Source organism: Podarcis pityusensis (genome assembly GCF_964106645.2).
Source record: "Podarcis pityusensis genome assembly, chromosome: 10".
NCBI lineage: Eukaryota > Metazoa > Chordata > Lepidosauria > Squamata > Lacertidae > Podarcis > Podarcis pityusensis.
Window position 1 is genome coordinate 17,200,539 of NC_138035.1, and position 27,223 is coordinate 17,227,761.

The 27,223-nt window shown below is 45.0% G+C and overlaps 1 protein-coding gene across 4 annotated transcripts in view; it reads right to left on the minus strand.

The window, feature by feature from the left end:
• The window catches only part of PTPRO (protein tyrosine phosphatase receptor type O), a 141,572-nt gene that overhangs the window by 34,600 nt on the left and 79,749 nt on the right, over positions 1 to 27,223 (minus strand). For 3 of the 4 annotated variants that reach the window (XM_081022691.1, XM_081022690.1, XM_081022693.1), the window contains 13 exons: positions 26,630 to 27,082; positions 25,021 to 25,182; positions 24,227 to 24,426; positions 22,801 to 22,921; positions 21,886 to 22,079; positions 20,816 to 20,927; positions 19,762 to 19,913; positions 18,409 to 18,529; positions 15,780 to 15,919; positions 9,508 to 9,640; positions 8,864 to 8,984; positions 6,860 to 6,928; positions 928 to 1,011 (listed from right to left, as the gene is read on the minus strand). In XM_081022691.1, coding sequence (XP_080878817.1) covers positions 928 to 1,011; positions 6,860 to 6,928; positions 8,864 to 8,984; positions 9,508 to 9,640; positions 15,780 to 15,919; positions 18,409 to 18,529; positions 19,762 to 19,913; positions 20,816 to 20,927; positions 21,886 to 22,079; positions 22,801 to 22,921; positions 24,227 to 24,426; positions 25,021 to 25,182; positions 26,630 to 27,082 — 2,062 coding nt within the window. The remainder of the gene's footprint in view (positions 1 to 927; positions 1,012 to 6,859; positions 6,929 to 8,863; positions 8,985 to 9,507; positions 9,641 to 15,779; positions 15,920 to 18,408; positions 18,530 to 19,761; positions 19,914 to 20,815; positions 20,928 to 21,885; positions 22,080 to 22,800; positions 22,922 to 24,226; positions 24,427 to 25,020; positions 25,183 to 26,629; positions 27,083 to 27,223) is intronic. The other variant, XM_081022692.1, reaches the window with a different exon arrangement.

A 27,223-nucleotide genomic window follows, 5' to 3' on the forward strand; every position in this document is an offset into this window, starting at 1 on the left:
CATACATCAAGAGAGGTCACGGGTCAAGGGGTTTGCACACGGCAAACATATTTAGTTCATTTGTGTAACTGAATGATTAAAATTGGGCAGATCTTAAAAGCATGCCGGTTAATGGGGGGGGGGGGAGAGAACCATTGCCCTTTTGGAACAGGCTCTTGTATAATGAGCATATAACCTGAAAGGACATTTGCTTTCCTATAAAGAAACTGCTGAATACTAGCCACATCACGGGTGGGTGAAAGCTTAGCCATATCTCACTGATTATATGCAAAGTATGCAGGGTTCATTCATTCATTCAATATCCTGCCCTTTTCCCCCATAGCAGCCCAGGGCAGCAAATCTATCAATAATAAAACATTTATTTTTAACTTTGTAAAAACAGTTTACAGATTTCCAAAACCAGGTATCTTAGGCTTTCCAAGAACAGTGCGTTTAGGCCATCAAATCTCCAAGTAAACAGGGATGTGTACTGCCACTGAAAAGGCTGTCATGGGTCAATGCCAACCAAGGAGCCCCCAGTTGGCACCCCCTGTTGGCACCAGTATCCAGTGACATTGTCCCATTCATGGAAGGGCTTGCCCATCCCTCTGACCTCACTGTGTGTGCCCCAGATTTGCTCTTTGGGAGAAGTTCCGCTGTGCAAGTGGAAGTCCTTCTACAAACAGAACAGCTTTGTCTGATAAAACCCTGAAGTTTCTTGGGCATGGCTGGACAGAGTTCTGTGCAACGCCCCCCCCCCCATTTCCTCCCCACCCAATCATAAAATGGGTGCAAGGGGCAAAGTTCCCTCTTGCTTTTGTATTTCAAGAGTTGAACTCCGTTTTAACGCCGAGAACATATTCAACATAGATTTGAGCAAACCTAGCAGGAAATGAAAACTTTTCGGTTACAGTCGAGGAAGAAGCAAGCTGTTTGATGCAGACTTACCAAGGGTTAATATAAAATGCCAAGAGATAATCAGTCCATAGGCAGGAAGGCAACAGAGTTAGGAAAGCAAAGACACTCCTACGCCTGTGAGTATTAATAGATAATATGCAGAGAGATTAACAATTGAAGTCAGGAGGATTAGTATGACAAGCAAGAGATCAATAGGTCACATGTTAAAATCTAGACAGACAGCCTGGAAGAAGAGGTAGGGATGTTAGAGGCCCTAGCTAAGACCATGGGCATAGTCAAGGCTATATAATGAAAAAGAGGAATTGATCCCTGTTTTCTGGGGTGCAGCAACCAACTACACTGCGTGGAGTAAACCAGCTACTCCCCACACTATTCACCCACAATCGTGTCCCCTTTTAAACCTCCCCAGGGACCCTCTTGCCACCCCCAGAGGCTCAAGTAAATTCATAGCATTGGGCTGCTCCGTTTGGGGTTCCTTGTTAGCGTAACTCCAGCTTGGATCATTAATTAGCTAGAGCGTTTGATCTTCCGCCTTTGGTGCCATATCAAAGCAGCCCCCCGAAAAGAGGATTAATGATTGCTGTGGAGGGCTCTCTGCTTCTGGGAGCTCAAAGAGGGAATAAAGGTTGATTTCCGCTTAGTTCATTAGCTGCATCAATATTTACAGGGCCTGCTGGTGGCTTTCATTCAGTTTGGGAAGTTTTTATCATCAAAAGACTTGCTTCGGCGCCATATCAAATCGATTTTGCCAGTTGCGCCAACCGGCTGCACCTCATAAAATCCGCAAAATACCTTCACATCTGCCCGCTCCCCATACCAGCCCTTTAACTGATTGGCCCATGGTCTTGGGGTCTTCCACTGTTTGGGGGAAGCACATGCCTATCATCTGCACATCACGGTAAGCCTAAGCTGGTTACCAGATGAGCTAATCAAAGAATCAGTAACCGCCCGAGGGCACTCACAATTCAGAATAGGAGATGAGAGAGTATATAATATAATATAATATAATATAATATAATATAATATAATATAGGGATGTGGGTGGCGCTGTGGGTTAAACCACAGAGCCTAGGACTTGCCGATCAGAAGGTCGGCGGTTCGAATCCCCATAATGGGGTGAGCTCCCGTTGCTCGGTCCCTGCTCCTGCCAACGTAGCAGTTCAAAAGCACCTCAAAGTGCAAGTAGATAAATAGGTACCACTCCGGCGGGAAGGTAAACGGCATTTCCGTGTGCTGCTCTGGTTTGCCAGAAGCGGCTTAGTCATGCTGGCCACATGACCCGGAAGCTGTGCGCCTCAGCCAATAAAGCTGTGCTCCCTCAGCCAATAAAGCGAGATGAGCGCTGCAACCCCAGAGTCAGCCGCAACTGGACCTAATGGTCAGGGGTCCCTTTACCTTAATATAATATAATAATAGTCTGAACTGATTTTTTCAAATCACTTGCATTTCAAGGTTACCAGGATTGCTCAAACATGAGGGATCTCAAAGGAGCTTGCAACCACAATTGTTCCTCCTCAGCCCTCTAGAGTGGGCTACTGGTTTAGATCTAATATGACAGGAACAGAGGAAGATGCTGTAGACCAAGTCTGCCCTTTGGTCTACACTGTCTGCACTGATTGGCAGCAGCTCTCCAGGAGTTCAGACTGAGGATGTGAGGATACCCAGAGCTTACAGGGTTAACAGGTCAGAGGGAAATGACATCCTGTCACTGGGGGGGGGTTGCATCTTTGTTATGTGAACGTTTCTGTTTTGGCTGCGATCGCTATCTCCTGGTTGTTGTTTTGCTGCTGTACAATAAAGCTTCGTAGAATAGAAGCCGTTGTACGAGAGTTTTACTGCATGGCTGAGATTCCTTCCACACAGGCACACCACCTGAATTTGGGGGACCTTCTGCATGCAAAGCAGGTGTTCTATCACTGAGCTACAGTCCTTGCCTAGGATCCTGGATTTCAGAGAAGCGGTAGCTAGCAGGAGGTATTCATAAACTGAGAAGAAGGAAGAAGCATCTCAATAGACATGTTTAGGATTTCATGACATGACCCTAAGCACGTTTACGTTGTGTTGGATTGATTTATTGGTTTGGCGTGACCCCCGCTAATTGATTTACGATCCACAATTAGCTCTTTATGCCCGGCGCGCTTCCTCCGAGCTGCGCCACTCAGCTCCGTCTCCAGTAGCTCTCCAGTCACGCCTCAGCAGAGTTAAACACAGCGGTGAAACTGTCACGTAGCTTCCACTTAGCTTCCGACAAACACAGACAGAGACCAGGTTTGTCCATTTCAGTATCTTTATTCCGACTTTCCCCAGGGATCTCCTGGGCTCACAGCAGCCATGACAAAAAACTGCGACCTCTTCCCTCAGAGACCAGAGAGGAACAGAGCGTAACTCCTCCCAGACTCCCAGACTTCTAAAGCTGATGTCAGAATGCTGAGGCATCATGGGAACAACTTAACCTGTTAAGTTCCAAACCCAACACCCCCTCTTGCCGAACCATTCTGACAAGACCTTTTTTGAGTTCAACACCTTCCCCTTTGCCTTGTGCCCCTTCCCGGCATCTTTCCCAGGCACCTGTTGAACCCCTTCAACATTCCCAGAATCACACTGTGCGACACTTTTCCACGCACTTGTGACCTGATACCCTACTGACCCATTTGGGGCAGCAGTTGTGTCTTCTCCGTCAGATCCTTCCCCCTCTGACTTGACACCCTGTTTGTGAGCTTTCTCCATTACGCTAACCGGAGATGAAGCCTCACACCTGGACACTCCTTTCACAACCTTTGGAGATGCCCAGACCTGCCCTGAACCCTGATCTTGGACCTGGTCCCCATCACCGGGTTCTGAACCCTGATCTTGGACCTGGTCCCCATCACCGGGATCAGCCTCTGGCTCCCTTTCCTCCTCAGAATCAGACAGACATTCTGAGAGAAAATTCAGGACTATCCCTGAGTCTTGAACACCCATCCTGTTCACAGAACTCAGCCTGCTTACTGACCAGCAGCTTGGTTTGATCACCCTCTGGGTATGCAAACCTCCACCCATTGGTTGCAGGATCATATCCACAGAAGATCATTTCCTGAACCTTTGGACCACCTGCCTCAAAGAGCTCAAAGGGCTCTTTGGCTACCCTCCCAAACCCGGGAAAACCATGTACCTGTGCACCTTTGCATGCCCTGCACCCTAGGGACCTCCCACATTTCCGGAGTTTGTACCCTTTTGTGCACCTGTGCAGCTTTTGCACATGACTGGGAACCTTAGCACACTGCGCCTGTGCTTTTCCAGCATTCCCACCACCCTCCAGAGGTGACTCCCGAACAAAGAGATTGTTCTGCCCCCTTTTCACGTTGGCCACTTGTTTTCCCCCCAACGTAGACCTCTAGCTCCTCCTGTAAAGGAGAAAAAAGCATGTTAGCCACATCAGAAACCGACTTTCTCATTCCGTCTGCTAACATCACAGTTGTGTCCTGTTGAAAACAGCCCTGCAGTTCCGCATTTCGCCAGCAGGCTCGCTTAGCAGGTGCTGACCAACAGCAGTATCCAACACCCAGCGTGTCACCGTGTCCTGGCTGGAGTTGTTCTTCACAGTTGCCATAGAAGCAGTGATAAGAAAACAACCCTCCCCAGCGTCTGAACCACGTCTTTCCCTTGCGTTCCCACGCTGGCCTCCTCTCCGAGACTGGTTCCCATGAGAACTCAGCTGGTTGACCTTGGGACCTTCCTGCCCAGCTGTCTCCGCTCTCCATGGGCAGCAACGACGAACTCCAGTGGAAAAACACTGCCCGGGGCTCCTCCCAGCCGGCTTGGCCCTCCTTCTCCGGAAAAGCACTCCTTGCCAGCTCCGCCCCCTCTGGCCTGGCTCCCACTGCGGCTTTCTGGGAACCTGCTTTGTTGACATTCCACTCCAGCACGCACAGTGGACAAGCCTTTACACTTGCCTTTGGAATCCTTCGCCCCCCCGATCTGCTCACTAGCACTCCTTGAGGCTAAATCATCAGGAACAGGGGCTGCAGCCATCTCCAGGCTTTTCTCAATACTTCTCCAGGGCTCTGGCCTCCTGCTGAAGCTTCACAGCACATCCCAGCAGCACATTCCCAGACAGCCCTTGCTCCACTTCTTAGAGTGAGCATTTCAAACGCAATGTCCTCCAAGACCTGGCTGCCTGCCATTGTCTTCCGTTCTCCCAAGGGGCCCCAAGCTGTACTCACAGATCACAAGCTCCTCCGGCACCCATCCGTGGGGAAACGATTTTCCAGCTGCTCTTCAGCTCCCAGCACTCAGCTCTCAGCACAGGCAAACCTCTGTGTCTTTCAGCCAGCTGCTTTGAGCTCCGCAGCTCTCCTTTGCCTCTTAACACCAGGCAAAAACCCCTGCCAGCGTCTCTGCTTCAGACTGCAGACTTCAAACGCATTCCGGCAGCCTCCAGTGACAGTTTTTACGATCGGTGATTAAGCACCCATAACCTGTTGGATTGATTTATTGGTTTGGCGTGACCCCCGCTAATTGATTTACGATCCACAATTAGCTCTTTATGCCCGGCGCGCTTCCTCCGAGCTGCGCCACTCAGCTCCGTCTCCAGTAGCTCTCCAGTCACGCCTCAGCAGAGTTAAACACAGCGGTGAAACTGTCACGTAGCTTCCACTTAGCTTCCGACAAACACAGACAGAGACCAGGTTTGTCCATTTCAGTATCTTTATTCCGACTTTCCCCAGGGATCTCCTGGGCTCACAGCAGCCATGACAAAAAACTGCGACCTCTTCCCTCAGAGACCAGAGAGGAACAGAGCGTAACTCCTCCCAGACTCCCAGACTTCTAAAGCTGATGTCAGAATGCTGAGGCATCATGGGAACAACTTAACCTGTTAAGTTCCAAACCCAACACGTTGTACTGGCTGAAAGACTTGGAGGGAACTTCCAAAGGTATTTGTGGGTCTAAATGGGTTTTAAATTAATAAGTCCTTGAAGAGAAAGCCAACCAGGTCTCTCTGCCTTGCTCTCAGTCTCTCTCTCTCTCAGTCAATATTTATAGAAAGACAGAAGAGGTCCCAAGGGCCATCTAGTCCAACCCCCTTGATTATCGTTTGGGAGACACCAGGCTTGGTATACAAAACACCTGCAGTGTGGAAGAAATGGGTTTCATGGGTGAACAAGAGCATTAACTGATGATCCCTTAAGCATTTTTCTCATTGCAGAACTCAATGCAGATTCATTGACCAGATTTTCTGGACATTTTATTGCTATGGGAGATTATATGTCCAGGGGAAGAAAAAGCAGCATTTGTCTTCCCTGACTCACATAACCAGATGCTTGAGCATTGCAGTTTCTCAGTGGAAATAGCTAAGGATGAAAGGCACGACCTCAATCAAATGAAATGCAATGCTTGAAGAGGTCAAAGAGGAGGGGGAAGGAGTGCTATAGGTGTACTGTACTGTTTTGTTGTATGGGCAGCCTTGGGAAGAATTTTGTTCTTGAAAGACGGTACGGAAATTTATTTAGATAATGAATAAATAGTTTTTTCAGTGCCATGTGGTCTCTGGAAGGCTGTGGGGGAGGGAAAGGAACCTTTTGTCTGAAAAAGGACCCCCTGTTCTAAGGCTGCTTCCCAGAGGCGATGTGACTGCAAATAAAGGGACTGGTGACCTCCTGCTTCCAAAAAAACATAAAAAATTGTCCAGCAGCACCTTAGAGAACTAAGTTTTTTTTAAAAATAATCTTTTTCAAGATTTGTTTTATTTATTTTTATTTATTTTGGGGAAATAATGGGGTAAAAATCATACAGATGAATAAATAATATAAAATGTACGTCCTATTTAAAATATGGGATCCAACTGTTAATGTTTGAATTGCAATATCTATCTCACAGCAAACATCGTTTAGAGTTAGGGACAAAAAAACCCCCCAATACACATCAAGAGAAGTAGCCAGGCAAATGTAAGAGTAGCTGTAATAAAACTTTGGGCATCGCTTACCAATTATATGGCAGTTTTCCATCTCTCTCCAATGAAGCGAAGTTCACAAAGGTTCCAGCTCCACATTCCCTGGTTTTGGAAGAAGACCTCAAGCGATTATTGGTAGATCAGCCTCTGTCTCTCTCACTATCTTTTATCTGTCCTGGATCTGCCTTTTCCTTCCCTCCTTCTTACTAGATCAATAAATTTGTCCATGACGAAAATACACCCCCACTGAACACAGCGAGGCTGACTTCTGACTAAGCATGGTTAAGCGCCCAACCAGACAGAGCAATAGAGAGCAGAATCTCTCAAGTTGTTCCCCTTCACAGTAGAGGGTTTCCCAAACATGGGTCCCCAGCTGTATTTGGACTACAACGCCCATCCTCCCTAGCTAGCAGGACCAGGGATGATGGGGATTGCAGTCCAAAAACAGCTGGAGACCAAAGTTTAGGAAGCCATGTCCCAATGGAATAGAGAACCGAGAGTCGCACTACTGCTCCAGCCTTCCCTCCCCAGCAATTGCAGAACAATTAAGAGTCAGCAGATCTGACTGCAACCTTTGGTAGCCGGCAATATTTCTCCTCTGTTCCGTAACATCTGCATTTGTACCGGTGAGCAAACTCAAGGAGGAGAATTGCGTTTATTGCCAGGTCATGGAACAGAAAAAATATGGTGAGCATCACCTGGAGAACAGCTGTAGCTATAAATAAGAGCCAAGCAGACATAATCCAATTTAAAAGAGCTCTGCTATTCCAAGTGCACATGTTTCACCTGAAATGTGTACTGTACATCAAATACATCCCATTTAATAAAACACCATGTCTGCAGGAGAACCAATTAACACCCCCCTTATTCCTCTCTCAAAGTGATGCTTTGAAATGCAATTACATACCTTGTTAACCTTGAAAGGAAAGAGGAAATTATTTTTATGCACAGTGTGCATGGAAATTGTAAGGAAATAGGGAGTCTTAATCCTTCTGCAAGGCTTTCATTGATAGATGTTTGCAGAATGAATCAGTGATGGGATTAACTTGGCAACCAGGATGAGGACAGTCCTTGGACAAAGGGTGGGAGTTTCAGGAGTGGCGAAGGTCATGCAAACAAGGTTGCTGCAGTGGTGATGGAATCACCAATTGCTTATTAGTTAATTCATTTGGATATGTGTAAGTAAGGGAACCACTTGTTGCTTATCACTTAAGAGATGAACATATTGCAGGAGAATACCTGGTTTAGCTGTGGTACATCCATACAGAACCATAGAATTTTAGATTTGAAAGGAGCCCTAGGAGGTCAGCTCATCCAATTCCTTTCTGCCCATGTCAGGTTCAGCCCAATCCAAATCTGGAATCTGAGCCTAGACATTCCAACTGCAAGACTGGAGGTCTCCACACAAACTGCCTAGCTTGTCTGGGCAGCCCAGGACCTCCATACACACTGCTCAGGCTTGCGTCCCAGGGAGGTCATTTGCGTACTGCTAACACAGCGATTTGACTTCACCCCCAGAGACGCACAACCTGGAGTTGCTGGGGACTGAAATTCTGCATGCCTAGCAGATGCTCTCTCATTGAGTGGCAATCCTATTGAGCTCCTTCAACTGTTCCTCATAGAGCATGGTCCATCATAATATAAATTATGGGTCTCGTAAGAACATTAGAAGAGTCTTGCTGGACCAGGCCAATGGTCCATCTAGTCCAGCATCCTGTTCTCACATGGCCAACCAGATGCCTGTGGAAAGCCCCAAAGAAGGACATGAGCACAAGAGCCCTCTCCTGGCATCCAGAGGCATACTGCCTCCAAGGTAGAGGTCAAACATCACCATCATTGCTAGAAGCCACTGAGCTTTGGGGAAAATTCTCCATGAATTTGTCCAATCCTGTTTAAAAGACATCCTAGTTAGTGGTCATCAGCACTCATTGTGTAAGCGATATGCAGTGGCCCAAATCCCTAGCTCAGCATGGCACATGGTTGCTCCATTCACCATTTACGAATCATCTCTGGCATTAGAAGTCAAAGCTGACCTACCTGGCCATTTGCAGGTGTTTTCTCCGAAGGACCACAAGAGTGACCAGCAGCAGACCTATCAAAAGGATGCTCAAGATGGCTAGGACAGAGATGACCACCACGTTGGGATTCATCTCCGTAACTGAAAATGCAAGGAGGAGGAGCCAGGTTAAGGAATGATACCAAGACATGCGAAGGAAAAGACAACAATCCTGAATTATTTCTGCTTATAATAGTTTCTCAGAGAGCACTTCCACAATGACTACAGGGGTCCTTTAAAAAAGGCATATAGTGACAAAAAATGATGGACAATTGACCAAAAAATGTAAATGGTGTACTCTCAGTTCCCTGGTGGGCAAAATGTAAGAATAAGCTCAACAAGTGACAATTTCATGCCCATTAATGCTACTCCAAAAGGTAGCATCTGACTAATAACTCAATGCTTAGGAATGTACATTTTGCCTAATATGTTCTTCTGCCACATCTCAATCTTAGACTTGGAGGGACCACGAGGGTCATCAAGTCTAACCCTTTGCAATGTAGAAATCTTCTGAAAACCATTTTGGGGGTATTTTCCACAGGTCCTTGCCCTATGGTCGCCTTTTTTGGGGGTGGGGAGAGAGAAATGGGTGAAGTGAGTGAAGAATCAAAGGAATTCAGCTCACCCATTGTGGAGACAGCAATGAAGGTGGGGATGCTGGGGCTGTTGTGGCTGAAGGTGGTCACACTGCAGTTGTAGGACGTGGCAGGCAGGAGGCTGGAGATGGTCACTACATGCGAAGAGACCGTAACAGGCTCCTAAATGTAGGGGGGAGGCAAGGAAAGAGTTTGTGGTTAGTGATCACTCCGATTATTATATGCCTTCCCCACCACCGCAAACAAATGCAGGCTAAACTCCTGTATGTGCTTAGAAACATATAACTGGAGAAGACCCCAAGGGTCATGAAGTCCCACCCCCTGCAGTGCAGGAATCTCAACTGAGCATTCATGACAGATGCCGGGTGGCTTACCAGAAAGCAAGCCCCATTGAACGCTGAGGGCCTTAATTCTGAGTAGACATTGTTATTGTTGCGTTATTCACTTTATCTGTTATTCCATCCTTAGTATAATATTATCCTATCACCTTGCTCCTTTTAATATAATATATTAAGGATGGAATAACAAATAAAGTGATTAACGCAACAATAACAAAAATAATAGTAGGTAAAGAAGATGACACATGGGTGGAGGGAAGTACTGGGCTGTGGGGGAGGGAGGTAAAGGGATTAATTGAAAGTGTTAAAGATTGGTATAGGATTTAAGGGATTTAAATTTTCATAAAGATTCTGTAACAAAAGCAGCAAGCAGCAAGAAATATCAAGTAAAGGTATCGGAGAGGAGAATCGTGTAAATGAAAACATGAGATTTATGGTTTTGTTACATATGATTTTATTTTGGAGTTGTCTGTTTATTTTGGAGTTGTTTGTTGTAAAGAATGTATATTATGTGAATAAAATAATAAAGGATTTGAAACGGGGGGGGGGGGGATTCTGAATAGCCGTGCATGGAATCCTCTATGAGGAGAGGGTGCAATGTTTGGGGCTTCTTAGTTTTGGGAGGGGGGAGAGCAAGTAACAGTGGACATGATAAGGTGTATAAAATGAAAGTGTGGAGAAAGTTGTTTTAAGAATTTTAAATATAGAATAAATATTCACAAATGCACACATATCTAAATATATGAACCGTGTGTCTGAAATAATACAAGAGAGCAATCCTGAAGCCATTTTGACTCTCCCAATGACCTCAAATATTCCTCTCCAGTAAGGGAGGCAAATATGGAAAGCTTCCCATTGTCTTCTCACTTGCAAATCCTGTCTTAAGGGAGTCTTTGTGTAGGAATAGGGTAAGCCTGTGACCTGGATTCAGGAGCTAAATTATTAACCCATTACAAAAGAATGGCCAGGCTGCCCAGGTCAACAACCATTATCAGGTATCCTAGCAGACAGGATTTCTGCGACAGATGGCCTCCTATGATGTATGTATGATGATTCTGGGGTGGTCTTTGGCTAAGGGGGTTGGGCAATGTCACAAGTCTTTAAAGGTGCTTGCACACTTTTGTTCAAGGTCCCATCCTCCCTGGAAGAAGGGAACTCTGTTTCAACAGAAAAATAAATATCTGCCTTGCTTTCCACTGGATCCTGCCTCCACCCATTCTTCTCTGACTCGACTTAGGGGACTCAGAGTTGGGCAGCAAAAGCCAAAACCCAATTTTTACATCAAAGTGGACAGGGAGAAGTTTTTCTCACTGTCTTAAAATATTAGAAGTCCGGGTGATCCGATGAAGCTGAATGTTGGATGATTCAAGATGGGCAAAAGCAAGCACTTCTTCACACATGGCTAAACTTTGGGATTCCTACCACAAGAGATTGTGGTGGCCAGCCAACACCGTCCCATTTAAAGGATAGGTTTGCGAGTGTTGAAACTCCCACTTTGCATGGAAAACCACACCATTCAGACGTCTACATATTTATACATATGTCCTCATTTTGAATAACTTATATCCTGGCCTTTGCACAAGCCGCAAAGTGTTTGCAAGAAAAACAAATGAGATTAAAAGAACATATCAAATCTGACAAATATTGTCACCCTTAAAAACAGCAGAGCAACAACTCGCTAAACTGCAGTTATGGATAGCAGCAGTGTGGGGCAGCAACAAAGCATTCTCAAGCTGTACAGTCCTGGCAAGGCTGTAACATGTAATTAGTCTTTAACATCAGCAGTCAGGAGCGCTTCAGCCCTGTTTTTGAGTTTGTTTGAAACTTAAACAGCTTATCTCATATTCCTTTGTAAGTTTTTCTCAAAACCTTTTTTGTAAACTCAGGGAAGCGTTTCAGCCCTGCTCTTGAGTTTGCTGGAAATCATTTAAAATCATTTAAGGTTTATAATGTTCTCTTAAATAGGGCTATGTTTAAAACTTGTCATTGAGGTTTTTATACCTTTTTTGTAAACTCAAGGAAGCGGTTCAGCCCTGCTCTTGAGTTTGTTTGATATCACTTTAAATTATTTAAGGTTTATGAAATTCTTTATTTCCTTCTGAGGAAACTGATTATTTCAGTGAAATGAATTTTGTAGCCGGCATCTCGTAAAGTCTTTGTTTAATTCTAGGTTAATTTTTCCTTAAATTTTTGATTTTTGTTATTTTGTTTAATTCTAAAGTTCATTACTTCTTGTTTGAGGGATTTTCACGGCAATTCTTTTGTTTTGTGTACAGTCCTGGGAAGGCTGTAACATGTGACAGAGACAAATGTGGAATTTAGCTCTTCTGTTCCTGACCACAGCATGCCGTGCAGGAAGGCGATAAAACCAAATCATGACACAAGCACAAATCAACAGTTTCGTCATAGTAACTCCCTGACCCTTTTTGTTTCTTCCTGGCTTTGTAACCAGTTCTGAAACAGTGACGTGACTCATGCCAGCACGTGGCAAAGGCAAGAGATGCTGTCCTAGACCTAGATGAAGCAAGCAGATGAGGCAAAGTCTTTTTTTTAGCAGAGGCCTCTGAGGCTGCATTCAGATATCCCCCTACCTGTTACTTTCCACTTTATATTTGAGCTTTCACAGGATTTAAAAGCCACAAATCTAGCGGAATCTAGTGGACGTTTATCACTCATTTCCATGTTAATTGGCTCCAGACATAATCCCTCTGCTAGCTCATAAACCCCCAAAATCGCAGAAGTAAAGTCACAATTTGGGGCGCCTTCCCAGCATGCTGTTCTCTCCTGCTGTGTTCATGGGGGAATCATGGGGGAACAGAAGCACACAGGGTGGAACAGCAGCGATGTTGTCCACTGGTGTTTGCTCTCGTGCCACACCACACCCACCTGAGTGAATGAAATTTGGCGTGAACAAGCCACAGTTCCATATCGCAACTGCAGTGTGAAAGAAACGTGCTAGCATTACAATCAGAAAAACTAACATAATATCCCCCGCATCTGAATGCACCCTTAGAAGGGTCAAGCAGCGTAGAGAGATAGAAACCAAAAATTGTGATGATACAACAAGAGAAAAACCTCAGGAAGATCATCAACAAATGACCATCGTCTACTTTTTCATACCACCCAGAATCTTGGGTGTGCTTTCGTTTTTACTGACCTTTGTGGAAATACAATTATTTTATACCAAAGCAGAAACAAAGTATATCATAAAAGTATATCAACAAAAGATAATTAATGCGTTTTCAGCCTTTCTTTGCAGCCTACATTGGCTCCCAGTACATTTCTGTGCACAATTCAAAGTGTTGGTGCTGACCTTTAAAGTCCTAAACAGCCTCGGTCCAGTATACCTGAAGGAGCGTCTCCACCCCCATCATTCTACCTGGACACTGAGGTCCAGCGCCGAGGGTCTTCTGGTGGTTCCCTCACTGTGAGAAGTGAGGTTACAGGGAACCAGGCAGAGGGCCTTCTTGGTAGTGGCAACCACCCTGTGGAATGCCCTCCCACCAGATGTCAAAGAGAACAACAACTACCAGATTTTTAGAAGACATATGAAGGCAGCCCTGTTTAGGGAAGCTTTTAATGTTTGATGGACTACTGTCTTTTAATATTTTGTGGGAAGGTTCCCAGAGTGGCTGGGGAAACCCGGCCAGATGGGAGGGGGGGAAATAATATGTTGTTGTTGGATTCCCCACCATCACCTCTATAACTCAGTTATTAAAATAAAGAAAACAATGCCTTAATTCTACCACACACCAGGTTAGGAACTGAGGCTTTGGGGGCAGTCATGTGCTTTCAATACACAGTGTAGATGTAACCAAGAAAACAAGAAGTGGTGTTCTAATGAAGGGTGCAAACTGTAACTAGTTTTAACTTTTAGATGTAGAGCTGCAACCACAGCAAAAAGTTGGAAGCCCACAATTATCAGCGGCCAAAGAGGCCACTTGTTTGTTTCCCCCTCTCTGGCATATTATTGCTTGCTTTCCCTTTTACATTCAAAGCCAGAAGTCCCATGGGGGAAAACCCCTTGTAACAGAACCAGAGAAATTGAAAAAAAGGGAAGAGCTTCCTTCTTAATGAATTGTGCTTTGCTGCAGATTCCCAAACTGGTGGATACGAAAATACTAAAGGATTGTCTTTCTGGGTACTAGTAGCTAAGTGTCGTATTTTATAGAGGACCTTCATCTACCTGAAGGGCTGTTAAAGGACAGTCCTCTATTTGAAGGAGTCCTCCGTTTTGCAGGCTCTCCACTCCAAGTCATGTTTAAGGATAAAACAGCCTCAAGAAGGGAGAGCAAGAAGGCTCTCAAAGAGACCCATCGACCATGAGCACTTTGTCAGCAGAAGCAACAGGTACACACCTCACCTGATCACAGCCATTGCCACTGTGGTGAGATATATGGCATTTGTCTTTAAATTATAGTAATTATACCTAAGTTTGCAACTGTTCATATGCATCAACACATTCAATTTTATGCAAATAGGTGCCCCCCTTTTTGGTGATATGTAAACGGGCACTCTATAGCGCAGGTGTCATCAAAGTTGCTCCCTGTGGAAGTTTTGGACTACAACTCCTATCATCCCTCACCAATAGCAATGGCAGCTAGTGCTGATGGGAGCTGGAGTCCGCAACATCATATCTTGAGTAGTTGTTTAGAAGAGCTGTGGGCAAGGAAGGGCTGTAGCGCAGTGGCAGAGCAGCTGCCCTGCAACCCTCTCTGAACCTCTGGAGAGCCCCAGCCAATCATACTGAGCCAAATGGGCCAGTGGTTTGACTCAGTATAAAGCAGCTTCCTTGGTTCCTAGATGTAAGAGAAAATTACATTTTGGAGCACCCTTTCTCACACTTGCAAAAGAAGATGCATCTATTCCACTTCCCCCTTTCTGCACTAAAGATATGGGAGCCCTGTTTTCCTTTGCATTTGGTCATCCCCAAACTACGTCGCACTTCAGGAAAATCACACCCTCCCGTTAGGATCTTAAAAAGGCACCTGTGTTGCAGTTTTGAAAACATGCAAAGCTATTTAAATATAACAAATAGGGCTGGATGTTGCACATTATGGAATTACCTTTTCACTGATTAATTGCTGGGAGGCAAATTGAATAGGCCAATGAAAACGTCAATTGGTGGGACTCCTAACTAAGGACACATTCATGTTGTGAAGCAACACTGGTCCTAAAGTGCTAGTATAATGAGGGAATCAGAAAAGTATCAAAACTATATCCCTTTCAGGTGTTCTCCACCATGTGTTCAAGGAGCATGCGGAAGGGGAAGGGCGTTCACTAGCGAGTCACACTGGCACAGACATTGACACACCCCTCTGGCCACAGTGCGAGTCACACACTGAGTTGAACATGTGAAATTGTGACCAACAGCTGTATTGCAGTAGAGGCTCTCATGTGAGCAGGAGCTCTGATAGTACACAATTCCTGATTGAACTGAATTCAGATACATAAGAAGAGCCTGCTGGATCCGGCCAAAGACCCACAGTGGCCAATCAGATGCCTATGGGAAGCCCCCAAGCAGATTCTGAGTCCAATAGCACTCTTCCTACTGGTGTTTGCCAGCAACTGGTATTCAGAAGTTGTAGAACATAGTCATCGTGGCGAGGAGCCACAGATAGCATGATTCCCCAGTGAACCTGCCCAATCTTCTTTTAAAGCCCGACTCTCTTAAAGCTAAGAGTGTGGCCAGAGGGACTGTCCTGTTCCCCATCCCACTAGATGGATTCCCTGCACATGTAGATCTCAGCACTTGAAAAGGGCTCGTGTAGGACAGCTTTCATTTATTAAATCAGCAGAAACCGGAGTTGCACTATTGAATTGAGAACTACCATGTTGGTTATTGTCAGAGTCTCAAACAGGAGAAGATAACGTAACTGCGGGGGACAAAACAGATTCCAAAATCTTTACCATCGAGATACAAGAGGAGGTAGAACATCCCTGAAAAAGAAGAAAACACATACCTGGATCTTTGTGTCTTGGCTCAAACCAGCCTGCTGGCAGAAGACTTCAAAGAAATCAGCAACTCCCTCTTCCACCCACAGGAGAGTCACAGACGTCTGCGTCTTATTCACAGCGAAAAGTGACCTCGGAGGAGCTGGGTCTGGGGACAGGAGGAGAGTAACTTCAGAGGTATCGTACAAATCCAACGGGAAGATGTGGCAGCCAGAACCAGTTGAAGAACCAGCTCTCTAGTGGTTCTACAGAGATGCTTTTTACTTTTCCCAAAGCTCTGTCAGCAGTAAACAGGCAATTTTTAAACAGAAACACCCTTAAGTAGCGGGCTGCTCCCTCTTCCCTATTTTCAGTTATTGCTTCATTTCCTTTTTTCAGTCGAGTCTTAACTGGCGTGTGTGTGTGCACCTTTAGGAAGATAAATGATATTTGCACAACTTTTGACAGAGGGTTCCGGAAGCCGTTATTTTGTGGAGCTAGAACCACACATTTCTCCTCTTGGCTTGTCTGACCCTAAGATTGCTGTGAGTCTGAGATGGTCAAAATGAGATTGTGTGCCATATTTAAGGAAGCTCATTAAGACGCACAACCCTTGACTGTTCAAAAGCCCATTGTATTCAGAAATTTGATATCATTTCCCAAGGAAAAAGTTGGTGTCATTTTTTTACTTTTACGTTTGAAAGTTCACATAGTTGGTTTTTTCTCATATTGATATCCGGCTTCCTTGGGGTTATCATTTGAAGGAGATTTTGACAAGCAATTTCTCAAAGTTAATAAGAATAATGGTGGCTTCCATGCAGGAAAAGTCTTCAGGTTGTGGGCATGCAACCTGCCAGAGGAGGGTTTATAAGCCGGCAGAGAGGTAGGGTCTCACTGCTGCTGCAGCTGCTTCATAGAGCCCAGACCTGTGGACAGCTGCCTAGAAGCTAGAAGCATGTAATAAGGTGCATCTGGAGCCTCATGGAAGCTGCTGCTGGCGTTTCTCTTCCCAACAAAAAGTTAACTATCAGACGCAAGCCTTCCTTATCTGGGATGGGCCATGACAGGTTCTGACCTATCTCTCAAATCTTTCTTTGTTCATTTTTAGCTGGAGTTCAAAAAGCCTGACTTCATTGTATTTAGCACTTCCATATCTTAAAATAATAATAATATTTCCATTAGTGCTATGTCTGCCATTACTGCTACATCAGCAAAACATACCCATTTCCTTCCCCTTTACTTTAATGCTGGGCTGTAGCACTTGTTCCATTTTATTAATTACATCCTTTATAAATGTATTAAACAGTGTAGGGGGTGGTGGGCATCCATGACAGACTCTATTACTAATTCTGGCTCTTTGTTCAATATAATTTACTCTAAATATAGCTTCCGGGGTTTTGCATTATTGCATAGTATTCTTCTGTCCTCATAATTTTTTTCTTGCTTTCTGAAATATACTGGGCATTTTTTTTTTTCAGTCAAGGCTGCCTAGGCTTTTTCTGGGCTATATTAAACACACACACACACACACACACACACACACATCATAGATTTTTGAGCTGGAAGGGACCCTGGTTTTCATCTATTCCAGCCCCCTGCAATGCAATAATATGGGGATCAAACTTGTGACGCTGGTGTTATCAGCACCACGCTCTAACCAACTGAGTTATCCAGTGGTCTACACATATCTGAAGGGAGGAAGTGTGGTGTATAAAGTTCTTACTTTGAAGAGGAAGGGTGGGATATAATATTTATTCTCTCTCTCTCTCTCTCTCTCTCTCTCATTCACACACACACACACACACACACACACACTTTCTACATATAAACCTAAATTTCTAGTCCTCTTGCTATTAAAATCTGAATTGCAAAGGTGACTTTGTTCTGCTCCTAGTTCTTTTTTAAAACCAAATTGACCCTCGCCAAATTGTTAATTTAAATTTGCTTGCATCTGTGCTTTAATTTGCTTTGTTAGATAACATGGACCAACTCTCTCTCTTTCTCTTTCTCTTAAAAGAACCTAATGGCTTGGATTCTAAAATAAATGAACAGAAGGAGGTTTTTCCATCCCTGCCCCCAGTCACTTGTTCCCCCTGGAAGACTTCTCTGGAGGTTCAGCAGCCACCGCCCCCAACCTCCCATGAACAAGGCTAGGTGGGCCTGCAGAGGTTTGCTGGAGAATTATAGCATTGTAGAATTGTAGAGTTGGGAGGGACCTGGAGGGAGGAATCACTCCAGACTAGGCAAAGCTCTGTCCAACTTTGAGTGATTCCCCCTCTCCCATTAGCAGCTCTCTGGGCCTCATCCTACATGGTCCAGGGGTGACCCCTGACTATCCAGAGAGGCTTTTGGGGCAGAACAGGATGCTCCAGCCTGGGGGAGAGGGAGAGAAGGGGGTGACTGGAAGCTTTCATGACCCTCCATTTATTGATCTTATCATTGAAGCCAAGAAACTAGTATCTAACCCTGTCTACTTTTATTAAGAGTCTTAAAGTACAACACCTAGCGTTCAGTGCTACTCTTTCGACAGTTCATGTTAACTGCACAAAACAGGCAGTTCTGTTGTCTGTGGTACTCTCAGTTTTACCACCTCCTGGGTCTTTGGCAGCATTTTGCTTTCACGAAATTGCAGCCCATTCCCCTAAGGGAATAACTTACCAACTTTCACAAGCTGAAGCGCAGATGTGTTGCTTCCTGTTTCGGTGCAAGCAGTTACTGAGAGATTGTAGATGTCCCCAGGTGGCAGGTTGAGCACGGCGCTCATGACATTTCGAGTCACCTAAAATGGTCAATGGGTGAAACAGCGCCCACAAAGGAGGTGACTCCACAGGAGAGGAGACTGAAATTACTTTGAACCCTGTTGTCAAGTGGGTGAGAGCATGATGCGCCATTGAGTGGTTGTTCTAGCCCAGTTTGTCTAGAACTGGACCCAGCTGGCAGGACAGATCCTTATCTTCCCCCATCCCTGTAGGTCAAGTCTGACAGGTAGACAGGACCACCCACCTGCCAATCATCCACTGCCACAATAATGCCAGAGGAATCTATTTTTGCAGTGCCCTCTGCAAGCACCAATGATCAGCTGGTTTTAGGGGGTTTACTGAGCTCTGTGCAAGGGGAGCCCTGCTAAAGATATAGATTTAATGTGCATAACATGTAATGCTTATATGCACTGAAGTTTAAAACTTACGTAAAGATTCGCATTTGCAAAGAGAAGTTTGCATTAGGCAGAAGGTTCAAATTTAGGTAAACACTGAAATAAGGAGAGGCTGGAGATTTTCGTTTTGGTGTGTATACTAAGTAATGACTCATTGCTGGGAAACCTGAGAGCTCTTATATCTCAGCTGGCATGGGAGCCAGCAGCAGTAAGAGCTCAGCTCAGCAATCCTGGGTGGAATCTAGACACATATAAAACATTCTTTTTTAAACGTTTTGAAAAATATATTGAATTTTCCATAAGTTCACCATCTAGGGTCACATTTGAATAATGTACTTAAAATGCACTTAAAACATTATATTTGCAGCTATATAGCTGAACAAACAAGTTGCTTGTATAGGATATTTCTCTCGAAGCAGGAATGTTCTTAGACTATATTAAGGACTTAAAGAAGACTGAACCGCATTGTTAGTTTGTTTAAGAGCAATGTGTTACTTTGTATTTTTGCAACATTTATTTTGTAACTAGTTTAAGACAGTTTGCAGCAATACTTTTTTGGGACTCTTTCCTGTGGTAGAGAGCATGTATATTTCTACCCTGCACAAGGTCCAGAACAGGGATTCCATTTGCATCAATTTTAACAAGTCCCAATGATCAAATGACCATTGTTGCAAGCCCCGACAGCTTGCAAACAATCAGCTGGTTTCTGGTGCTTGCAAAGTGCTCTGCGAGGGCCTTTGTAGGTGCAACCTCCCACTGCCCCATAACAAGCTTTTGTTTTGCTTTTTAAAAAAATCCATGGCATTGTGCCTCTCTGCATGTGAAACCCAAAGGAAGTACAAGGTGTTTAGGCTTACACTCTTTTTTATCTTTTTCTTTCCTTCTGCAATAACCATCCAGTGCAACATTCGAGAATGGGAAAGGTCTGTGTTGTCATCCCCATAGATCCAGCTGACATAGAGAAGGTTATTGAAATATTCAACTGAAGTGATTTCAGGAGATACTGGAGCTATCAGAAAGAAAAACAGTGCATCATCATCACCATCACCATCATTTGCACCTAATTTGAGGCTGCAAAGCATTTCACAATTAGATATACAACAGCAAACCCATGTTCCTAGTGTGGATCCTTATGTAGCCATAACAGTACCACCTACACATGACAGGGAAGCAGATTTAAGGGGAAATGGAAGTTTGCAGACATTAAGGGAATCTAAGCCGTGGGAGTGGGCGAAATTCCAAAACAACTCAGTGAGAACTCAGCATGCTCAGTGGCCACAGAATGCTGGTTGACTGCTGGGGTGTGGGAACAGAAAACCGGAGAATGGAATGGGGTCTCCCGGAAAAGGACATGGCTGGCTGGCTGGCACTCTGAACAAGAGCACTCAGCACTGCAGTATCTTCTTGTAGGCCACTCTGGTCCATACTTAGATTATAATCCTGAAATCAGCAATGTGCTACAATTTCACAATGAAAGTACAGAATTTGGAACTAATGGCATCTTGAAAAGGCCTATCCTCTCCTTTTTTCGTATTAAAAAAAAATCAAGGTTCTAGTCCCTGTTGCTGCCAACTTAAAAAAAACACTAAAGCAATGCTTGGTGAAACATCAGATGTCACTGCAGATTTAAGAAAGTTCTACAGTGGTTTGCAAGCCCAATGGTTTCTTCCTATTAGCAAAGATCCTATTCCAATACTCTTATCCACTAGACCAGCCTTCCATAACCTGCTTTTCTTTTGGTATTTTGGACTCAAATTCTCACCAGCCCCAGTCAGCATAGCCAGCAGTCAGGGATGGTGGCAATTGTAATCCATCTCCATCTAGAGGCCAGCAGCCTCCACATTGTTGTCTTATATTAAAGAGCAAAACCACACACACAAACTGTGAAAGGTTCTCCAAAGCTCTATTTACCTGTTATGAAGCTGATGGTGGAACTGTCACAACAGCTCAGTTCTGGGACTCCCCATGTCACCATGGTGACCCGAAAGTTGTAATACCAGGCAGGCAGAAGGTTTCCTATTCTCTGAAAGATGTGCAAACAAGAAAAGGCATGGAAGAAAGAGAATTAGCACCTGAAAAAGTGGGCTCTGAAAGCGACGTTAAGGCTATGTTCTGGATTGGACATAGAATACCTATGACTGCCTAAAGAGTATTTGGCATTGAATTGCTGTACGTATTTATTTTAAAAGGTAAAGGTAAAGGACCTCTGATGTTTAAGTCCAGTTGCAGACGACTCTGGGGTTGCGGCACTCATCTCGCTTTACAGGCTGAGGGAGCCGGCGTTTGTCCGCAGACAGTTTTTCTGGGTCATGTGGCCAGCATGACTAAGCCACTTCTGGCGCAACGGAACACTGAAACCAGAGCAGTGCACGGAAACGCAATTTACCTTTCCACCGGAGTGGTACCTATTAATCTACTTGCACTTTTGGGCATGCTTTCGAACTGCTAGGTTGGCAGGAGCTGGGAGCGAGCAACGGGAACTCACCCCGTCATAAAAAAGGCAAGAGTTTTACAACGATATCAAATATCATGGATAAAAAACAGTTAAAACAGGTATTTTGAAATATTCAGAAGAAGATTAAAATCAACAGTAGCTAAAATGAAATGAAACCCATGTAATTTCTAAGTCTCTGGATATGCTTGCCCGTCAAAAAACATGTTTTAAGCAGGCAAAATATTACAGTGAAGGCACCTGCTTGATGTCAAAAGGCATGGGGTTCCAAAGTGTAGGTGCTGACACACTAAAATGTTGATTCATTACCAGTGTGCAATGAGTATTATGTGCCTCTTGTAATAGTGCCTGTTCCAGAGATTAAAGTAGTCAAATGTAGTTCTGTTGTTAAGCATAGTGACTGTATTTACATGAAGTTGCATTTAAAAAAGATATTGTTTTAGATTAATTTTGTTTCTCTCTGTGTGTGAACGATGAAATTTGGGCATGAACGTGTGAGAGACATTTACAGCATCCAAGTGTGCTTTACCACTGATGACGTTAAGGAGACGGTTGCTGCTATTTCGTAGTACGTTGTCCACTCCGAAGTCATTGTTGATGGGTTGAAATAAAACATTTCTACAATGTATTTCCGGAAAACACCCAGGAGAGGCCTGTTCCAGCTGAGGACCACAGCAGTAGGGCCCAAAGGGTAAAGTGTTAAATCCCTTATCCCAGTTGGCACTGTAAAACAGAAATGGAAAGCTATTAATACGTTTGCAATTCAGCACATAGAGTTTCTGCTAGAGGTGGGTCACCTTGTTCCCACCTCATCCACAAGAGCTATTTAGTCATCATGCAAAAATCTGAGGTGAGGCATACAGTACTATACATGTGATCAAATAGGGGCCAAGCCAATGTCTTGGGTTAATAAGGCACACCCTTGGTCTCATTCCCTACCAACTACAGATATAAGGGGATAAATGGATTACCGGTGAGCAGGTTATCTGGACTCTCTCCTTCAGATTAGAACATGAAGAAAACATGCTACAGTTCTTGGTTTACAATTAAAACTGAAGCATAGATTATGGTTTGTTTTGCTCCAACAAACCATAATCAGTAAGCTATGGATCCATGGCTATCATAGTTTTCCTCTTGGTTGCCCTGGGAGGAAACAAACTATAATCCCTAATCCAGATGTAATGCTAAGACAGAGATGGTGGTTTGTTTCCTCCTAGTGTGAGGAGCGATGAGCAAAGTGGCCAGAATTGGCGCATTCCTGGCAAAGTGTTATCTGTGCCTTTCTGTGATGTACAGACAAAACCAATGTTTAACTCAACACATGGGCCTTGCAGGCTTCTACAGAAGCAGCACCACACTGATTCTTCTACCAATAATTCTTCTGCCTAAAACGTCTGGTTTCAAGCAAACAAAACAACAGAGGTATGCAGAGGTATCCCATTACCAATGGCAAATGTCACAGGATCGGAAGGAGGCCCAACCAGCGGTCCCTTCTGTAAGTAAATCACAACTTGGTACTGAGCACCAGGAACCAGGTTTTCGATAAAGCTGTTGCTTGTATTCACCTGCAGAAATGAGACAGAGCATGTGTAAGGAAAGGAAGGCATGTTGAGCATCAGGGCCAGCTCAAGACCTTTTGCTGCCTGAGGCAGAGCAGAAAATGGTGCCTCCTCCCTGCTCGAAATCAAGGTGCAAAGTAGCCAAGGCCAGCCATGTTAACTTTGGCATGTGAGCTTCATGCCACCCCAGCTGTGAAAATACAAAGATAAACTATATAATGCTCCAGCCTTTTCATGCCACTCAGAATCTGCTGCCAGAAGCACCTGTCTGATGGTAGGGCTGGATTGACAGTACAGTCATACTTTGGGTTACCGCTTCAGGTTGCGTTTTTTCAGGTTATGGACCGCCGAAACCCGGAAGTACTGGAACGGGTTACTTCCGGGTTTCGGCGGTTGCGCATGCGCAGAAGCGCCAATTGCAACCCGCGCGTGCGCATATGTGCAGATGCGGGTTGCGAATGCTGCGGGTTGCGAACGTGCATCTTACACGGATCACGTTCGCAACCCAAGTATCCACTGTACAACCAATCACCTATTTACTCAGATGTAAGTTCCATTGCATTCAATAGCACTTTCTCCCTGGTTGTGTGTGCTTGGGAATGTAGCCGTACAGTGCTTTCCTGTGCATGTTTACTCAGAAGAGAGTTCCCCGGTGTTCAAATAGATTTACTGATCCTCTGATATATATTGAAGTGCCACTGATTTCTTCACAGCCAAACCAATGTCACTGAAGTCTTTCTGAAATACTCCATGAGTCAAGCTCAAGCAGCCCAAGAAACACAGCCATGTCTTCTTCACTGTGCCCATATCCTCCATGCTCCATGGTCACCCGGATGGCCTCCTTTACTGAGCATTCATCCTGATTTCTTTGTGCCACATGTGCTGGGAGGAGCAATGATTTCATTGTGGGAAGGTTAAGGGAAGTGCCATAGCTTGGTGGCAGAGCATCTGCTTGGCATGTAGAAGGTTGCAGGTTCTATTCCCGGCATCTCCAGGCAGAGCTGGGAATATCTCCTGCCTGAGACCGTGGAGAATGGCTGCCAGTCATTCAAGAGAGTACCAAACTAGTAGGAATAACAGTGCAACTCCGTATAAGGAAGCCTCCTATGTCTGGATGCTATGCAATGCCAGATCAAGCAGTTGTTTCATCTGCACAATCCTGACACTTTCCTTACCACAAATAACCCGATTCTTTGTTGCACAAGAGTGCCAATTCCACATTCACTGTGCAAACCCAAATTTGACAATCTGCAATTCAGTCCCACCTGCAACTCAGTGACGGCCTGGAAAATGGTGTTTTCTTCCTCTTACCTCTGAGCAATAATGCTTTTCAAGCCTTTGACTTTCCTTCTGTTTCTGGCATGTCAAGGACACGACAGATATGATAGTGCTAGTGCTGCTGGTCTCCTGTGAAGTAGTCCAGGACAACGAGGCCGTGGTAGAGGTCAGCACTGTCGCTATGACGTTCTGAGGTTTCTCAGTGAGCTCTTCTATCAATTCCCCCGTGGGACCTAAAGCATCACCAGAAGCAAGGAGAAATCACCTTCAAAGGCTGGATCTCCCCACTAACTGAGAACCAGTGTTATTCTGGATCCAACCCACTGCCTTTAAAAAGCATACCTAAGATTCTTCACAGGCATGTTTGAAAACTGTGAACAAGCGGTAGAAAATTTTGTGCTTGTCAGTCCATCACATCTGCATACATTTATTGAAGAGAATCTAAATATGACATTGATGCCTTAAAGTGGGGTGGGGGCAGGTGGGCCTCCATAAATTCCTGGACTACAACTCCCATCATCCCTGACTTTTGGCCATGCTGCCTGGGGTGATGGGAACTGGAGTTTAACAACATCTGGAGGGCCACAGGTAATCTATCCTTGCCTTAAGGTCCCCAGTGCTCTCTCATTCAAAGGAAGCTGGACCTGGTCTTTACAGCTCCCAGAACTTTCAACTGAGGAACTGACTTGAGGAAGCACCCAAAACAATAAGAATCAGATTTAAACAAGGCAAAGGAGAAGTAACATTTAGCATCGATGAACTTAAGTACCGACCAGATATACTATTGCAGATACTGATGTATATTATATAACTATGTGTAGACTTACTAATATAAAAACTGAGTGTTTTGGCAGATTGGCTTTCCCGAACTTCACATGAACCAGAAGAGCTGAATGTTGTAACAGATATTGTGTATTTCCCTGGTTCTTTCAGATCCGTGGCAAATTCGTGAACGTCCTCGCCAACAGTCAGGAATTCTGTGAAGTTCTCTAAATCAAGAGAAGAGGTGTGAATTAGCTGGAATCTGACAGGGTTTCTAGTGACAGAGGTAACTGAATTATGTCCCAGTGCCCTAACGCAGGGCTGAAGGAATGGATTAATTCTGGTAACATAATAATAATTAAATAAATAAAATTTTATTTATATACTTTTTCTACCATCTTGTAACATTACTCGAGAGGGTTATGAACGGCTGGAGTGGATGCATGGGAGCAAAGGGATATATTAAAAAATGGGACAAATCTCTTCGAGTGGTGCTAGTCATCAAGGAACGTGTTCATGAAAGCATGAAAGTGAAAAGCAACACAACTGAGGAAGAAGAAGAGTTCAGGAGAGGCTTCTGCAATGTCTCTGGAGCTTCTTCTTGTTCTTTTTAGAGGCTACCTGGAGTGAGCGAAGCAATGACAGGTGTGCCCGTGAGGCCCACAAAAATCCGAGGCTAGCTCTGAAGCTGCTCAGTGCTTTTGCTACCCTGCAGGTTGAAGGGGATCTTTGCAAGATGTCTCTTGGTGGACCCTCTTCTCTTGCAGTGGGCCTGGCAGGCTAGACTGGTGGGTGGGAGGTGGCAACAGAATCATTCTGAGCAGCCCTGGGCTGCTGGTTCAAGCCATTAATTTCCCACAATGCTATGGTGAAACACCACATTAGGGTCTTGGGAGGAATCAAATGGATGCTAGGCCAAACTATATCTAGAGACATTTCAGCAACTGAGGCAAAACACCCCCTGCCACCTCCATGATGGAGGCCCCTTGCAAAGCCTTGCCACCTCGTTGGGGTGGGGGCTGGTCCAGAAAGCACTTTTCCTTAAGGAGCCCCTTCCCAACTCAGCAAGACTCAGCACTAGCACCAGTCCCTCTCCAACTCTAAGGTTGGGGGAGACAGGTGGCAAAGCTGAGCAAAGGAAAGCTGTGTTGCTCTGTTGCCGCCAAAACCTCCCTTACCTGGGTGGCTTTGGTGGCAGGGTGAGTGGGTATGGTTCCCGCGGGGAACCACCTCTTTTGTTCACACCACCTGAGGCAGCTGCTTCATCCCGCCTCATGGGTGGGCCAGCTCTGCTATCTACAGTGGTACCTCGGGTTACAGACACTTCAGGTTACAGACTCCGCTAATCCAGAAATAGTACCTCGGGTTAAGAACTTTGCTTCAGGATGAGAACAGAAATTGCACGGTGGCAGCGGGAGGCCCCATTAGCTAAAGTAGTACCTCAGGTTAAGAACAGTTTCAGGTTAAGAACGGATCTCCAAAATGAATTAAGTTCTTAACCCAAGGTACCACTGTTGTACTATTTGGGAATGCCAGCCCAGAAAACAATTAAAGGATAGGTGAGAGAAAGGACAGGCCAGGCAACAACTAAGAGACCTGTTAGGGCCCAATGACACCAGGTTTCAATGCCAACCTTGGCGCCATAATTCTCAACAGTGCCATGTGACCTTTTACCTTCTCTCTCAATGTTGATATGGAAACCATCGAACGCCGTGGGCGGTTTGGGAGGCAGCCAACTCAGCACCATTTTCACTGGGAGGAACGAGGATGGCTCCGGCGTAGGGCTCCCAAACTCCTCGGTGGGGTTGACGCTCTCATAATCTCGTGGGATTGCGTTGACAAACTCGTCTTCATTCTCTGGGGAGTCGGGCTCGTTCATCCACCAGTCGGGCTGAGACGTGGTTTCATAGTCGCTGCTATTGTAGCGGTAATCGGGCCACGTATAGGAAGTGTTCGCAGTTGGGAGCTCAGGGAGGTCATCCAGAATCTGGGTGGCTTTGTCCTGTCGCATTGTCTTCTGCGTCCCCAAGAACGGCTCTTCGGGGAAACTTCCACTCTGCTCCTCCCAGTTCTCATTGAAGTTCATATGTAAGATACGCACAGAAATGTTTCGAGGTGGGTAGGGAACTGGAAAAGATAGAACACTTTTTCCCCATTTGCGTATCATGCATAAAATACAATAATAGATAATACTCATCAATTTTTGTTTCCTAGATCAGTGTTTCTCAACCAGTGCAAGTACTGTGGGTCACAAAGCTTTATAAGTGA